The sequence below is a fragment of the Typopeltis vanoorti genome, chromosome 3, assembly GCF_054136105.1.
Source record: "Typopeltis vanoorti isolate ZY-2024b chromosome 3, IOZ_Tvanoo_1.0, whole genome shotgun sequence".
NCBI lineage: Eukaryota > Metazoa > Arthropoda > Arachnida > Uropygi > Thelyphonidae > Typopeltis > Typopeltis vanoorti.
Window position 1 is genome coordinate 87711417 of NC_143551.1, and position 19075 is coordinate 87730491.

Below are 19075 nucleotides of genomic sequence, written 5' to 3' on the forward strand. Positions count from 1 at the left end.
ACTGTAGAGAATGTGATGGAGGAGAAAGCAATAGTGAGAAGGAGGCATATGAAGAATTAAGTAACCTTAATGCTAATAAGGCAGTAAGACTTTACAACATATATCTGGATGACAGCAGAATGTTCCAGGGAATTAAGGGTACCTGTGACATAACTGTTTAAAAATGAGTCTTGCAGCAGGGTGGTCTCAAAGAAGTGGAAAGAGTAAAATTTTACACTTCACAAAGGGGATAGGAGAATAATACAGACTACAAATTATAGACCAATCAATGTATCATCTAGAGTTGTAGTTAAGATTTTATTGAGGTGGTGATGACTAGGATTCAGAATGGGGTTGATAATGGTAGTATTTATATAACGGTCAGCATTGGTTTGTTAAAGGAAATTCATGTTTTAGCTTTATGCTTACCATATACTAGGCTTGGTGCATTTGTCATATATACAAGTAGTAAAAAGGTGTATCATCTTATTGTTAAAACACCTTGGACTACAGATCGTTTTATTTTATTTTTTACTTGGTTGCAAATTAAACTTCACAAGAAATTATATTCTTGTTTAATCCTTTATCTAAGTGTATTGCAAACAAACAATGTTTGCACATAATGCTTCTTTCCAATCAGGTTACTTGTATATGCAAAATTTTGTGATTTCTGCATGAATTCCACTTGGTATCTCTTCTGGGATACACAAAAATTATTGAAGAAAAAAAAAAAGAAAAGAAAAAATGAATGAGTTTGAAAACAGGAATCAAAACTTAGAGATTCAGTGGCAAGCCTTGAAGAAAGCCCTGATTAATTCAGCTAGAGAAGCATGTGGTGAAGTTGTCTGCAAGTATAGAAAAATTAGAACTCCTTGGTAGACACAGGAAGTTAAAGAGGCAATGAAGGAAAAGAAGAAAGCATTTTAAAAGTTCCTGGCAAATAAGTCAGCTTGTGCTCTTAGAGAATACAAAGACAAATGCAAGATTGCTAAACAGTGTGTAAAACTAGCTATACAAAAGTCATTAGAGGACTTTGGAAAGAATATAGAAAATAAATATCAAGAAGGTGGCAAAATATTTTGGAGGTTGTTGAAGAAGCTTAGGAATGGAGGAAAGAGTGCTGCAAAAGGAGTTAGAGATGATAAAGGTGACATGAAAACGGGAGAAAAAAAGATATCCTTGAAGTATGGAGTAATTACTTTGAAAAACTGCTAAATGAAACAAGCAGTGATGACAGCACAGTGGTAAAAAACACTGAAAAGGCATGCAGTCAGGAATACATATCCATACTTGAAGTAGAAAAAGCCATCAAAGGCTTGAAATGTGGAAAGGCAGCAGGAGTAGATGATATTCGACCAGAAATGCTGAAGTATGGTGGTATAAAAGTCTTACAGTGGCTGCACTGTATAGTTCAGAAAGCCTGGACAGAGGGACGAATTCCCGATGATTGGAGTAGAGCTCTCATAGTACCTATGTATAAAAAGGGAAATAAAACTGAATATGAGAATTACAGAGGTATTTCCCTACTGAATATTCCTGGCAAGATCTATGCAAGTATAGTTTAGAAACGGTTGAGAAGAATTATGGAAGAAAAGCTGGATTCAGGCCAAATAGAGGCTCTCAGGATCAGATCTTCACTTTACGACAAATAGTTGAGAAAGCATGGAAATATAACAAAGATCTGTATTTAAGTTTTGTAGATTTGGAAAAGGCATATGAAAAGGTGCCAAGAGAGAAGCTATTCAATACGCTACAGTTATATAGTGTCAATGGGGCATTATATCAAGCAATACTTAGTCCTTATTTGAGTTGTAAGTCAGCAGTTAGAATTGAAGGAAGTACAGGAAGATGGTTTAATGTTAAATCTGGTGTGGGACAAGGATGTACATTATCTCCTCTCTTATTCATTATCTACATGGATCACATTATGAAGGAAAGTGGTATTAAACATGATATCAAAATTGGAGATGTTAATGTCAGTTCTTTGCTTTATGCGGATGATGTTATACTTCTGAATAAATCTGCAAGATTCCCGGACTAAATTGAATAACTGTTGTAATAAATATGGTATGAAGGTCAGCAATAAAAAGACAATGGAAAGAGGCAGAATCATTGAAAATATCAACTGTGTTATGAATGGAGAACCTGTGTTACAAATAAAACATTTCAGCTACTTAGGCACGATTTTTAGTGAAGATGGTAAATTAAATATAGAAATAGAAAACAGAATCAGCAAAGCTGGTATGGTAGGAAGTCAATTGAATAAATTCATATGGAATAAGAGAGAAATTAGTTGGAACACTAAATTAATGTATACAAGACAGTGTTCAAACCAGTTTTAACTTATGAATCTGAGAGCTGGGTCAGAAGTAAAACACTTGACCAAAGACTAGAGACTGCAAATATGAGAGTCCTGAGAAAGACTAGAGGCATGAATAGATGGCATCAATGGCAATATCATATTAAAAACAAGGATATAACGAAAGAACTTGACATTGTCAGCATCCAGGAATGAGTTAGCAGAGCTAATCTGAGGTGGTATGGTCATTTAAACAGAATGTGCGAAGAAAGATTAGCAAAACAAGTGTTCTCTGCCAGGTTGGCAGCAAAACGACCCAGAGGAAGACCAAGATATAGGTGGATTGATACGGTACAAAGTGCCTTAGACGATAGAAATATAAAATCTGATAATGTTGGAGTCTTGACAAGTGACAGACTGATTTGGAGGAAAATTGTACATTGGAAGTTAGTAATGATGTAATTTTTTTCATGTAGTACTATCATATCCTGTACACCTCTTAAGGGTACATGGCAGGAATTTGATGATCTCCTCTGGGTCTGGCTCCCGCTGAGAAGACTCCAATAAAGGTCAAAACTGGTCTGGATAATGATCCCTCCCATAATGCACGGCATTATACATGTTCAAAAGGATATGTGCTTGAATTATGGGATACTAAGGCAATGTGAAATCATCGACCTCTATATACAAGTAGCCTATTTAATTACTAACGAAGTAAAAAAAAAAAAAAAATACTACAGACTAATGGCTGACTGGCTGTCAGATTGACACCAGCAATTATCCATTGGGTGGGGGGGGGGGCATCCCAACCTGGAAGCTGTATAAGGAGTATATGAGCAAGGCAGTGAGTCTCAGTTCGTGTGTTGAGGGTAGTTAGTGAGCCAAATTTGCATGAGATCGAGGACCCCCATGATAAGTTTTGAATCCTTGGAGGTCTGATGTTAATAATATCATACCAATATTTTCATATTTCTTACATGCAGTTCATCGGAACAAATATACTTGAGAAGAATCACATTTTGTTTTGGTAGATATTACCTAATGCACAGCTACTCAAGGTGAACTGTACCATACAGTTTTAATAAATCTTGTTATTTTAAACATTTGTTAACACAAAAATTATTTTACAATTTCAACTATTAACTTATTTTCTAGGTGTTGCTGGGTACACTGCTTGGAAAGATGTCAACAGATACCATAGTGTGAGGAACAAACAGTCATGGCACCCACCTTAAGATGTAGGACCTTTTGCTGCGATGACTGCAGCAATACTTCAAGGCATAATTCCACATGCATACAACTGCGAACAATTGGAATTTAGGACCACTCTTCCTGTAGGCATGTAATGAAGTCCTGGACTGTTGGGGGGGGGGGGTGTCTCTTGATCTCACCCAATGCCCAGTTCATTCCACAGATATTTAATAGAGTGGAGATCAGGGCTCTGTGGAGGCAAGTCAAACATGGTGATTCATGTCCACAAACCACACAGAACAGTAAGAGCAGCCTTATGATACAGTGCACTGTCTTGCTGAAAGAGAATGGTCAGTTCTGTAGAAACACCACAAAGTAGGAAGCATTGCACTGCCAGAATATTCAGATATCTCTCAGAGTTCAATGTTTGTGGCACCACAAACAGAAGTCTGAGGACAAATCAGGAAAAACGGGACCATACCATTTCACTACCACTTCCAAATTTCAAATCTGGAGTTATGTAATCTGGTAAGAGATGTTCACCAGGCATCTGCCACACCTTCCACCTGCTCGGTAAAGGGTGTAGGAATAATTTGTCACTCCATAACAATGGAATATCAAACAACATCTGATATTCCAGCATCATCTCTGCACCACTGAAGATGATGCTGCAATGTTAGTTTGGGTCATGTGAGGCTGGTGTATTGCAGTCCTACTATGAAAAACACATTGTGAACCTTGGTTCTAAATTTTGTTGTGCAAATTCATCTTCCAGTCAATGCCCAGAAAACTCCACGTTCAACATATTGGCCAATGAATGGTAGTTTTTACATATTATCCTTCGTAGCACCTTATGGTCATGTTCAGTGAGCGTGGTGGGTTGCACTTGCAGTTGACTCCATGCACTTCCATCTCAGTATGGTATTACTGAGATGAAACTGGGATGGCCCAATTTGTCAACAATCTGCCAAAGAGATCAGCTTGCAACATGGCATCATATCACAATGCCTTTAAATTCCATCAGTTCCCTTCTCATAGCCATTTCACCTGGACAGTTGCACACTAACTTAGGGAGCATCATGTTCCTCCAATTTATACTGGCTATAAACGACTCGTCACATGCCACAAATCAACTTACCTGTGTGTGTGTGTGTGTGTGTGTGTGTGTGTGTGTGTGTAGGGGTGGCCATTGACTTCTTTCCAAGCAGTGTATAAAGTAAAAAAGAAATGTGTGTGTTAAATCTTTAAGTCAGCCCAAGATTTATCCATGTAGGTCAAAGAAGGCTCAGTTTTAAAGGGCGGTGCTAAAATTTGTTAAAAAAGAACAATCAAACTTGGAAATTGATAAGCAATCATCTTTTTATTTAAATCTGGAATACTGCTGAGAGGCTGTACAACATATATGGAATAGTCCTTTAGATAAAAAATATATATACTTAATACCCCTTATGAATATTATTATAATTCTAGTAGTTATGTTTGTTCTTCTCAGAACTAACAATGCTATTAGCTAATAGTAATATTCTGCCTGTTTCCAACATGCTGATTTTCATGTTTCAATAAATGCAAACTATCTATTACAATATTTATAGACAGCCACCTAATGTCCTTTTGTATAGATGATAAGTGAATTAAAATTAAAAATAATAATAAATCTAAAACTTTCTTTTTTACCTGCTATCTCCAGCATTTGCAATATACAGTTTTCCTAAGATGAAGACTGCCACTAGTACTGTACAACCACCTGTCATTGTAAAATTCTTTTTATCTTTTGCTATAAGCTTGTCCTAAAAATAAGAAATGTCTATCATCTTTAAGGAAATGTTAGAATATAAAAATAGACACACTCCACATTATCCAACCACAAGGCATCCTCATATCTGGCTTGTAGGACAAAAGAGCATCACTGCAACTCGTCAAATTGATAATGAGCTAGCAGATAGTAGTTGCTAATTTTTGACCAGTTTGTCCTATAAGTCAGATATCATGTGGGCTAACAGGGCAGATGGATAACATCCAATTTACTATATGAAAATGACAAATATAAATTTATAATAATTACTTATTTGTTGGAAATCTTGCTTGCAGACACACATTTAAGTCATACTTTATATGTTATACTAAAACAACTTTAAGATTAAAATAAATGAATAATAGAATGATAAGACAAGTTTGGTCAAGAAAGACTGAAAACTGTGCAAACAAACTCCTACTATCAGTTTAGTATTTTTAAAAATTATGCAGAGCTGATTTCACTAATGCAACTTAACAACAGGGGTCATTATTATTAATACATGATGCACCACAGAGAATTATACTGATGGACATGACTCCAGTAAAATTTTCTAATTTTCTCATGTACTGACAATATCATTATACATAATTTGCAACTTCTAATAATCATGATTTGAGTCTGACTAGCTCAACTCAAAGCTAAGAAAGAGGTTAAGAAATTCTTATGGTCATTAGATATAACCAAATCTTAACTACATTCAACAACAACGAACACTAATCCTAATATTTAAAACTGAAATATTGTCTACAAGATTCCCAAAGAGGTGAAGATTGATGAAAGGGCTGTGAAACTCATCAACCCACCTTTTTTTTTTGTGATAGGCCATTCTCTAAACGAGGAAATTTATTACATATATTGCATAACATAAAAAAGTGAATGCTTAAGATCCTCCATGGCTTAATTAATAGTGACACCCTTCGGTTGCAAAGACTAGGTTCAAATCCATATAGATTAGATAAGTTAGCCAGCAGAGTCCAAGAGGGAGACAATCGATATAAGAGATATCAATGGAAAAAGAAATGGAACTAGCAGCAGAATAAACAAAGTACCAGATCAACATAATAGATGTTCATGATAAAACAATAAAACACAAGAGACAAAAAACAGATGAGATTCTTCTAAGCAACAAATAACAAGAAAAAGAAGGAAAACCATAGCATTCAGCACTAAATATGAGGATAATCTGGAATTTCACCCAATATCGAGTAGAGTGGTGTTGGTAAATATCAGAATGGGGAATTGGACAATGAGGCTTATTTGTGTTTTGCCTCCCCAGGAGGTTTTAATAAGTGGGGTAATTTTTCAAAGCATCAGAGAAGAGCTGCCACAAAGAAAGAAGAGTTGGTCCTTGGAAATCTAAAAAGCAGAGTAGGAAATGATTACGAGACATACAGAAATATTTTTTTTAAAAATTTGGAGAAGACAGCAAATCTAATAATAATAATAATACACAGCTGCTGGATTCAGGACATGAACTATTCATTACTAACAATACCTACAAATTCAGATGGAAAGGAGACAAGAAATAAGTCTCATTGTAATTGTTGATGGCAATATCTTCATGCTGCTTCAGGATATAAGGATGCACAGAGGATATGTTAGAGTAAAAAAAAAAAAAAAAAGTTGAGCAGTTAAGGTGAACTGTAGACTCAAAGGAAGAAATATTCAAGAAAAAATAAAAGTCTGAAAACAAGAACCGAACCTTGGAGATTCAGTGGCAAACATTAATGAAAACTGACTGACTCAGCTAGAGAAGCAAGTAGTGAGGTTTTTGCAAGAACAGAAAAATCAGATCCATGGTGAACTGAGGAAGTTCAGGAGGCAGTCAAAAAAGAAAAAAGGAAAAAAAAAAGCATTTCATAAGTTCCTGGCAGTGAGTCAGCATGTACTCTATGAATACTGAGAAAATACAAGAAAGGAAAGCAACGTGTTAAACTAGGTAAACAAGTCATGATAAGACTTATGTAAAAACATAGGAAATAAATATCTGGAAGGTCACAAAGTATACTGGAGGCCTATTGAAAAAGTTTAGAAATAGGAGAAAGAATAATGTAAAAGGAATAAAAGATGATAAAGGTGACACAAAATAACTTAAGATAAAGATATTATAAATGCCTGGAGTGATTAGTTTGAAAAATTGCTGAACAAAAAAAAAGCAATGACAGCACAATGATGGAGTACATAAATACTTGAGGTGGAAAAAGCATTCAAAAACCTGAAATGTGGAAAGGCATCTGGAGTAGATGATATTCAATCAAAATGCTCAAACATGAAGACATAAGTGTTTTATAGTGGTTTACGCTACGTAATTCAGAAGGTTAAATTCCAGATGACTGAGCAGAGCTCTCATAGTACATATATTAAAAAAAAAAAGCCAGCCTGGCTGGCCGAGTGGTTAGCATATCCGATCTCCAGCCAAAAGACTGCGGATTCAAATCCCGCCGTGAGCATGGACATTGCGAGTATCTGTGGAAATACTAGTGGTGGTGGTCGGCAGTAAATGGCATTGGTGTAGTTGCAGTTAGTTGGTGGATTGAGCAGTGGAGACAGAGTTGCAGAGCAGGTGCCCTCCCTCAATGAGTCCTTGGACTCCCTGGAGGTGTCAAATAATAATAATATGAGACAACAATATGAGAATTATCTATGCAATTCTCAACAATATGAGAATTACATAGAAATTTTGGAATTTCCCTACCGGGTATCCTGATAAGATTTATGCAAACTTACTCGAAAAAAGACCAAGAAAAACTGTGAAAGGGGAACTTGCAGAAGAACAAACGTGGTTCAGAGGCTGTCAGGATCAGATTTTCACTTTAAGACAAAACATGGAAATATAACAAAAGATCTGTATTGTATATATAGTAGTACCCCCCCTTATCTGCAGGGGGGGACACATTCCAAAACATCCTGCGGATACCTGAAATAGCAGATAGTACTGAACCCTATATACAGTATGTTTTTTCCTATACATAAATATACCTATGATAAAGTTTAATTTATAAATTACGCACACTAAGAGATTAACAACAATAATGTAATAAAATAGAACAATTATAACAACATGCTGTAATAAAAGTTATCAGAATGTGAATGGAATCTTAGCAACCTCAGCAGACTTTTTTTTTTTTTTTTTTTTTTTAAGCTGCTCTTTGGCATATCCAAATTTACAGCATCACTACTCTTGCACTTTGGGGCCATTATTAAGTTACTTGAACACAAGCACTGCGATACCGCAACAGTCGATCTGATAACCGAGAACTACTCAGAATGCCATGCAATTCCAGATATTCTTGACTTCCAAAAGGCTGCAAGGTGCATGTAGCTTTTTCTACCTTTGCAACAAGTTGCTCTAGTGTTTGACAACTTCTGGGATCAGCTGAATTGTCTGTTACTAAAAGAAAGAGCCATACAGCTTCATTCTGGTGATGTAAAATTAAATAGGCAAAGTGGATATTACATCCAATGTCCACTTTGCTGATGTAATTATAAATTGTTTATTTCTGGAATTTTCCATTTAATATCTTTGGACTGGGGTTGATCGCAGATAACTGAAACTGCAGTTAGCAAACCTGGGGATAAAGGAGGGGGACTACTATACAGGGCAAGTCAAAATAACGCAAGCGATTAGAAACATTTATTGAACACAACAATACGAAACTTGCATTTGTTGAAATAGTAACTGAAACAGTTTTTGTACCTGATTTTTAAAAGTTCAACATCATTGACATCCCTGAGTTGCACTACCTACTTGACTTAAGTAGCTAAGGTAACTGGGAATGGCGATGATTGTATTCTCGTAAGCTCTCAGGTCAACTTACAAAACTTTCATAGTTTCTACAAACATTCGGCTTTGAAATAATGTTGAATCTAATATCCACTTTGCTGATGTAATTATAAATTGTTTATTTCAGGAATTTTCCATTTAATACCTTCGGACTGGGGTTGATTGCAGATAACTGAAACTGCAGTTAGCAAACCTGGGGATAAAGGGAGGGAGGGAGAGACTACTGTACAGGGTGAGTCAAAATGATGCAAGCGATTAGAAACATTTATTGAACACAACAATATGAAACTTGCATTTGTTGAAATAGTAACTGAAACAGTTTTAGTACCTGATTTTTAAAAGTTCAATGTGCACATGTGTTGCATGCCACACTTCAATGAAATGTGACTTCTTGCCACACAGAAACCAACATCTGCCAATCATTTTGAAAGTTTTTTCACTTGGTTAAAATTTATTTATCTGATGGTCAATCATTTCTAAAGCTCTGAATGTGATCCTTCAGATCAACCAAGTTTTTTTTAAGGTTGTGCATAAACTCTGTCCTTTACATACCCCCAGAGGGAAAAAATCTAGGGGTGGGAAGATCTGGTGACCATGCAGGCCAGGCTGTAGGACCATTTGGCCTATCCATCTCCCAGGAAGTTAAATGAATATTCAAAAGGGACATGACTTTGTGATGAATATTCAGCGGTGCTCCATCTTTCTGAAAGATGGTAATCTTGCATAATCTGAAACTCTTCGAGTTTCCTTTTGGCATTTTCCTATTGTTAATCGTTTCTTTGCAAAAACAGGGAGAAATCACTCGCATTATTTTGATTCACACTGCGTGTGAATCAAATATACAGCATATATATATATATATGCTGTATATATGTGAAAATGTGCCAAGAGAGAAGCTGTTCAAAATATTGTAATTATACAGTGTAAGTGGAACATTATACGAGGGTGGTTTGAAATGTTCTCGGCCTCGAACATAGATAGCAACACCATCGGCAAGATTTTTTTTTCTTTCTAAGTTGGTACATCTGTTATAATCATCCATGTGAAATCGCAAGTCATTCTATCAAGTAGTTTCTTTTATAGCTGTCTGAAGCAAAAGTGTTGTCTGTATCCCTTGAAATGGATAAAATTGAGTATCATGCGGTTATAAAATTCTTTGTAAGAGAAGGTTTAACGCCAAAAGAAATTCATTCAAAGTTCATAGGCACTCTTCTCCTTTGTTTTTGACAATTAAGAAATGGGCTGCCAACTTTAAACGTCGCCATACTAGCCTTGAAGATGATCCACGCGAAGGATGTTCAAAAAGTACAACACCACCAGAAATCATCAATAAACAAATGATCAAGTGCACGATATGGTATTGGATGACCAGCAAGTCAAAGTGTGTGAAATTGCTAAGACTATGGGCATTTCAAAAGAAAGTGTAGGATATAGTTTGCATGAAGAATTGCAAATGAAAAAGCTTTGTGCAGGATGGGTACTGCACTTGCACAGAGCAGATCAAAAACGAACTCACATGAAAATCTCTCATCAGTGCTTGGAGTGTTTTAACAAGAATAAAACTGATTTTGTGCATCGATTTATTAGGGATGAGACTTGGATTCACCACTAACACCAGAATCCAAACAGCAGTCAAAACAGTGGACAGAAGCAGTGTTCAGTGCCTCAGTTCCATCAGCATGAAAGGTCATCATGGCATCGGTGTTTTGGGATGCTAAAGGCATTTTGTTTATTAATTATCTTGAAAAGGGTAAAACAATAACCAGGGAATATTATTTCGATCTTTTAACCAGACTAGAAGAAAAAATTCGTGAGAAAAGACCCAATTTGCAGAAGAAAAAAATAGTCTTTCATCAGGCCAATGCACCTGCCCACCAAGTTGTTTTGGCAATGGGAAAATTAAGGGATCTGCACTATGAATTGTTGGAACATCCATCCTATTCCCCAGATTTGGCTCTCTCTGACTTCTATCTCTTCCCAAAACTAAAATCTTCCTCGCTGGTCAGTGTTTTATTTGAATCAAGAGGTGATTGCAGCTGGAGAGGGGTATTTTGCAGATCTCACTGCTTATTACGAAACGGGATAATGGTGCTGGAGCATCGCTTGAATAAATGTATTAGTCTTAAGGGAGATTATGTTGAAAAATAAAATAATTTTAAAATTATAAATTTGTTTTTTCATTGTTAGGCCAAGAACTTTTCAGACCACCCTCGGATAAAGCAACATCATCGTCACAAATTTCATGATATGTACCTTCAAGGAGTAGTACTACATGATTAAGTTTACGTTATTATTAATTTCCTATCAACAATTTAACTGCAAACAAGTCTATTACATGTGAGCAATCCAATATTGTTATATCTAACATTTTCTGCTTCTAAGGCACTTCTGACTGAATCAATTCACTGAGATCTTGGTCTTCCTCTGGGTCTCTTTCCTGCGATCTTAGTGGACCAAATGGTTTTCAGCCAAGAAGCTGCAGGTTCGAATCCAGCCAAGGGTATGGATGTTTGTGATTTTCCTACTAACCAATTACTATATGTACTGCAGTGACCTATGTCTAGGCACAGTATGACTTTGTGTTTTATGCCATAAAAAAATAAAATCCTATCATCTTGGCATCAAACACCTGCTTTGCTAACCTTTCCTTCACCCACTCTATTTAAGTGACCATACCACCTTAAATGAGCTCTGATCTTCATTTTTAATATGCTACTGGTTCACTTCCCTAAAAGATCTGTGGTCTCTAGTCTTTGATCAAGTGTTTTTTTTCTAACCCATCTCTCAGATACTAATTTAAAACTAGTTTGAACACCATCTTGTATGCTGCTAGTTTAGTGTTTTGGCTAATTTCTCCCTTCTCCCATATAACTTTATTTGTCTTGATACCCACCATACCAACTTTGATTATTCTGTTGTCCATTTCCAGATTTAACTTGTCAGTCATCTTCAATAAAAAAAACTGTACCTAAATAGCCGAAATATTTTACTTGTTCTATAGCAGTGGTGTTCAATCTTTTTTACTACTTTTTTACTGATATCTGATTAGGCACAAAGAAACAACTAAAAAAAATAGACAAATACACAACTAAAAACTTTGTGTATTTAAAAATTTATTTATCAATTTTAATTATTTTAATACAACAACATCAAAAAAACAAATATATTGGAATAAAATATTTATTTCTCTATTTTGGAAAACCAAAGTTAGAAAACTCAAGTTACAGGAAATGCTGGTCGATTTAAAAAAAAAAAAAAAAAAGTTAATGTGAAATTTGGCATTGTTTGGACCTCGTAATATTTTCATAGTCAAGTTATGAAATGGCTAATTGCAGACAATCATCCAAATGATCATTTGTAATTTGGTTTCTTAATTGATTTTTATGATGGTCATATTTGAAAAAGCGGATTCTGACAAGTATGTCGATCCGAAACATGACAGAATTTTTCGCACAATATCAGTAAATACTGGGAATTTTTCATGTGCATACTTCCAAATGATTTCATTGTTTATTGATTTTAAATGTAAACTATTCTGAATGTTCATTATCTCAAGTTCTACTTCAGCTTGGTTTACATCAAACAACCCACTAATTTTATTTGAAATTTCTGTGATGTTCAAGTTTTCTTGAAATGGATTATTGATAAAAGATACAATCATTTCAGTTTTATTAAAATCTTGAATTTATTTCTTCCTCAACTAATTCTATTTCACGAATAAATTCTTTTAAATCAGCAAAGCATTTCTCGATTTTGTTCAAAAAATTTTAATAAATAGGAGAGATGTCTAAATTCGCGGCGATTTGTATTTTTCTTTAATAAAAGTAAGTATTGTTGGAAAGTTTTTATTGAACTTAACATGTCAATTAAATTTTTTATCTCCACCTTGTAACTCTAAATTTAAATTGCTTAATTTCGTACAGAAATCTACTAAAAATGATAAGGGTAACAACCATCTTTTATCACTCAATTGTGGATAAATATCTCCTTTTTCATCAAGAAAATTTTTTATATCGTGAATTAATACAAGAAATCTTTCTAAAAATTGACGTCTGCTGAGGCAGCAAACATTATTGTACAACAGAAGTTCCCTATCATCATCTGCCTATAATTTAAATAACTGCCGTTGCAGGGCTTTTCCTCAAACAGAATTTACAATTTTAAATGTAATATCCAAAACATCTTTTGTGTTTAATCTTTTACTACACAGTAGTTGTTGGTGAATAATACAGTGGTACATTAAAAAATCTGGATATTTGTCATCGTTTTTACATAATGAAATGAAGACTGATTTATTACCTATCATTGCAGGAGCACCATCAGTAGTAATAGACACAAGTTTAAAAAGCGGAAGTTTGTGTTGTTTCACAAATTCATCAAATGCCGAAAAAATGTCTTCTCCCCTAGTCCTTCCCAATAATGGTATAACTTTCAAAAGTTCTTCTTTACTTGAATAATCTTGAAATACCATTAACTAAGCAATATCAGTGAAGTCGTTTGTTTCATCAAATTGTAATGAAAATGCAACACACCAGTGAATGTCTGACATTAACCTCGCCTGGAAACTTTTCTCCGGCAATTTGAAACCTTGTCTGTGGCCTAGAAGTAGGTAGTCTCTCTCTAGCAACGTCTCGAACCGAGAAGCTCCTCTCTCAAGCAATGTGGATCCGGCAGTCTCTCTGACGTCAATTCTGGACCGGGCAGCCTCCTCTCTGACAGAAATTCTGGAACCGGGACCCCTTCTGCTTGCTTCAGTCCCTTTTTATTAGGCCTCCTCTGAGACCTCGCATGAAGTTTGGCAACCCCAAAGAATCGGTATGAGTCTTTCACCTTAAGTTTCAAGTTCGACACGGCTTTTGTTCTCCTCTGCTTTCTTTTGATTGCAAGTTGCCGGCCACTGGAAAGTTGTTTCAACTCTTTCTGACTGACTTTTCTGAGATGTTTACACTTAGAGCATGCAAGCCTTTCTCATACATACAAGTTTCAATAACAATCTTTCTAATGCTGTCATGTACAGCTTGGCCGACAAAAACATTGCCTTTGTTTTTAACACTCTAACATATTCTTATTAAAGCAGTATATAAAGCTAGCTTTAAAACAGTTATTTACAAAAACACCTAATACAAACTATACTGAGACAAACAAAGTTTATTTTATTACAATATTCACATGGGACTTAATCTAAGTAAAACATCGATGTAATGTGCTTTGGAATATTTAATATTTAAGCTAAAATTTTACACTTTGCTTATAATCGTATTCACTCGGCTCGCTGTTTGACTTCCACTGATCCAAATTAATTAATTTACCCGGACTTATAAGAAAATTACCGATTTGACAATTTTAATGAAAAATAAACAAACAATAACAATACACTTAAAGCAAATTAAAAATAATACAAAATAATGATAAATAAAATATTATTTTTTCAGTTTTAATTAAATTTGTAAGTAAGGAGGAATACACAAGAGATCAGCCAAAAATCACTCCGTGATCGATGGGTTGAACACCCCCTGTTCTATAGGATTCAGAATGTAGCTGAAGTTTTCTATGTACCTGCCTATTTTTATAGTTTTGGTCTTTTTATTTGTGATTTTAATGCCAAATTTGTTACAGCTGTTATTTAATTTTGTTAGAGAATCTTAACGTCTTGTACTAGATGTGTTTAGGAGTAAATCATCATCTGCATAGAGCAAACAGCTAAGTCTGAAATCTCCAATTCTAATATCAGGCTTAATGCCACTTTCTTTCATAATGTGATACATAGATGAATAAGAGTGGAGATAATGTGCATCTTTGTCTCACCCCTGATGTCACATCAAACTATCTTCTTGTATTTCCTTCAATTCTAACTGCTGACTGACAACTTAAATATAGACTATTTATTGTTTTGTATAATGTTCAATTCACCCCTTTTAATTGTAGTGTTTAGAAAAGCTGCTCTCGGCACCTTGTCATATGATTTTTCCAGATCTACAAAACTTAAGTACAGATCCTTGTCACATTCCCACAATTTCTCAACTATAGTGAAAATATGATCCTCTATTTGGCCTGAACTCAGCTTGTTCTTCTCCAAGTTTCTCTTCAATAATTTTTCTTAATCTCTTTTCAAGAATACTTGCATAAATCTTACCCTGGAACACATAATAGAGAAATTCCTCTGTAATTTTCACATTCAGCTTTATTCCCTTTTTTTTTTTTTTTTAATAGATGGGCGAGAACTCTACTCCAATCATTGGGAATTTAACCTTCTGACCAGGAATTCTGAATTATGCAGCATAGCCACTGCAAAATTTTTTTACTTCCATATTTAAGCATTTCTGTTTAAATATCATCTACTCAATCTGCCTTTCGACATTTCTTCAAATTTTTGACAGTTTTATCTACCTCAAGTTTTGATATATACTCCTCTTCACATTCTTCTTGCAAATTTTCTAGTATGGTTCTGTCACTGCTTGGTTTGTTTAACAGTCTTTCATTTCCACCTTCCCAATATTTATTTTCCAAATTCTTACCAAAGTCTTCCCATGACTTTTGTTTAGCAACTGTTACACATAGCTTAGCTCTCTTACATTTTTCTCTGTATTATTTTAGGGTATCTGCCGATTTATTTCTTAGGAACTTTTTTTGGTATGCTTTCTTTTTTTTCCAGAACTGCTTCTTGTGTACACCTTGCACATAACTTCACCACATACCTCCCTAGCTGAATCACTTGATGTCTTCTTCAGAGTTTGCCACTGAGAAATCCCCCCCCCAAAGGTTTGGTTCTTGTTTTTAATCTGTTTCAATTTTTCTTCAATAATGTTTGTATAGTCAAGTCTACAGTTTACCTGTAAGAGTGGCTCAACTTTAATTCTTTTTAAAACCAATATATATATATACAGGGTGTTCGGGATAAATTTGACATATTTATAATTAATTATATTTTTCCGTAAGTTACATGTATTAACACACACTTCTCTTCATTTAAAAGTTTGGACCCTTCTTCATTCATATACAAGATGTCAGAAAGGATGGATAGCTGGAACCCACCTGAATCATGGAAGAGAATAACTTGTATCATGATGATTCGTGCCCGCCATCAAAATAAGGATATTACGACTGCTGCCCAATGCTCCCTGAATATAGTAAAGACAATCAGGCATGAACTACAGACTTGCAATGGTGACTACGAGGATGTAGCAAGAAGAAAGATCCCTAGCAGACGATCTGATTGCGTTCGTACAGCAGAATTCCTCGCAAATCTGCAGGAACAGGTGTTGAAGAACCCTGGCATTGGAATTCGGGCTTTGTTCGTGGAGTTGCTAACTGTAGTCAAGCCCTGGATAACAAGGGTAGCCAATGGTAGGCCGTATGTATGGCAGCAGGATTCGGCCCCTTGCCACACCTCTGGGAAAAGTCAAAAATCGTTGTCTGAAAATTTCTACGACTTCACCAGTCCAAATGTTTGGCCTCCAAACTCCCCAGACCTTAACCCCATGGATTATTTTGTATGGGGCGCAGTTGAAAAAGACACCAATCGCACTTCCAGTAATACAAAAGCCCAGTTAATGGATAAAATTAAAACAGTTTTTGCGGCCCTTCCCAGGGAGACTGTAGCATCAGCTTGTTCGAGGTTCTTGTTCGAGGTTCGAGGTTCCGAAGCAGAATTGAAGCTGTGATCGATGCTAATGGTGGTTATTTTGAGTAAATCTTGTTGATAGTATTGTAATTAACTCTGCCTGTAATGTTTTTTTTGTCAATTCATTAAATTTAATAGATACAAAGAAGATTTTCTTTTTCCTTACGAAACTGTCAAATTTATCCCGAACACCCTGTATATAGTCTGTATTTGGGTTGTATGTCAGAAGTTACAATTGAAAGAAGTACAAAAAAATGGTTTCATATTGTTAGGTTTGAGATAAGAGGGTACATTAACTTGATATCAAAATTGAAAATGCTAATCTTAGCTCTTTATGAAGATGGTATTATATTCCCAAATATAATCCAGCACAGATCTGCATGATTCCCTAAACTGAATAACTGTTGTAATAAATGTGAGATGAAAATTAGTGATAAATTAGCAATATGAAAATATCCAAGATATTTTCTCCTGCATCTCCTGAATGGAGATGCCTATAAAACAAACAAAACATTCAGCTATTTACAAGTAGACAATTTTTAGTGACGATGGAAAATGAAACATGGAAATTCCATATAAATGACTAAATTTATATAGAATAAGAGAGAAATTAGTCAAAACACTAAACTAGCTGTATAAAAGATAGTGCTCAAACCAATTTTAAATTCTGGATCCAAGAGATGGGTTAGAAATAAAACACTTGATCACGGAATGGAGACCATAGGTGGTATCAATGGTAGAATCATTAAAAACAAGGATATTAGGCATGAACATGACATTGTTACCATTCAGTGATGTGAGACTAAGCTAATTTCAGGTGGTATCATTACTAAAAATGAATGGGAGAGAAAGGTTATCAAAACAAGTTTTTTGACAGAATGATAGGAAAAAAAAGTCCCAGATCTGAAAGATGGATTAATTTTGAGGAAAACTGTCGACAGGAAGTTAGTAATGATGCACACTTTCATGTAGGAGTATCATAATATCCTTCTACACTTCTGAGGGTACATATCAGGAATTTTATAAGTTAATCTATTTCATACAGAAGCAGTAGAATTTTCCTTCCTGGAAACTGAAGATTTTCATCCAAACAGTCAAAGTGGCATGGGAATATGCAATAACAGACAGCTTGTGCACATGCTTCCGTAGCTGCATCAATCAATGTTTTCTTAACACTCAGCCAATAATTCACTAAGGGTTTTATTCTGTTAGCTATTTTCATATTCAATTTGCTATCTTCACTAAAAGTTGTCCTTAAATTGCTGAAATGTTTTACTTCTCTATAGGTTCTCTACTGATAACCTATAGAGAATATGGAAAACAGTTAATGTTTTCCATATTTCTACCAGTTTTCATAGTTTGTCTTCTTATTGCTTATTTTCAAATCAAATTTATTGAAGCAGCTATTCAATTTAGTAAAAGAGACTTAAAGACTTTGAAAGTTTATTTTTGACTTGGTTAGAGTATAATAAATTTAGTTTAATCCTTTATCCAAGTGTGAGCAAACAAAGTTTGCGCCTGAAAGTATCTTCAGGACTGGGGTAAGGTGATAACACCAGGGCACTCCTTGCAAAGGTGGAGAAAGCTACCAACACTCCTATCTCAGTATCTCCCATAATGCAAAACACATCTCCTTGCGGATATGTCTAATGTTATGCATTAAGGGAAGGGCCACAACCCAGACTAGTTTCGACATTTATTGAGGTCTCTTCAGTGGGAGCCAGGCCCAAGTGGAGATACCAAGCAGAAGCAATAGCAGGTCATCTCTATCTATAGGAGTTGCCAAATGGTGTGCCACCCTTTTTTTTTTAATAAATTACTCTGGATTTAGAGAAAGATGTTGAAAGTTTATTTTTCACTTGGTTAGAGTATAATAAATTTAGTTTAATCCTTTATCCAAGTGTGAGCAAACAAAGTTTGCGCCTGAAAGTATCTTCAGGACTGGGGTAAGGTGGCACAACACCAGGGCACTCCTTGCAAAGGTGGAGCAAGATACCAACACCCCAGTCGTGAAGATACTTTCAAGCACAAACTTTGTTTGCTGCTGTTGATAGTCTTAGTCGCTTGTCTCTGGAACCTCTCCAATGTTTCCACATCATATTGAAAACTAGGTGTGGCACAATAGTTCAAGTGTGGTCTGACCAGTGCTTTATACAGTGGCACAGCCACTTCCTTATCCCTACATGTTAGAGCACTTCTTATCATAGTGGCACTAAGATGTGCAGTCTTTGCAACACTTACATATGCCCTCTAAACTTCAATCTACTGTCAACCATCACTCTCAAATCTTGAATCTCATCCACTTCCCACAATATGGCACCGTTAATATAGTACACAGCTTTATATAGTTAGTAAATTTATGCAGAGGATATTATAATCTTAATAATTCATTACAAGTGTTTAAGT

At 35.3% G+C, this 19075-nt stretch overlaps 1 protein-coding gene across 1 annotated transcript in view; it reads right to left on the reverse strand.

The window, feature by feature from the left end:
• Window positions 1–19075, reverse strand: part of LOC150108357 (protein phosphatase 1H) — a 112611-nt gene that overhangs the window by 63192 nt on the left and 30344 nt on the right. The window contains exon 5 of the mRNA XM_090415760.1: window positions 5144–5256. Coding sequence (XP_090271886.1) covers window positions 5144–5256 — 113 coding nt within the window. The remainder of the gene's footprint in view (window positions 1–5143; window positions 5257–19075) is intronic.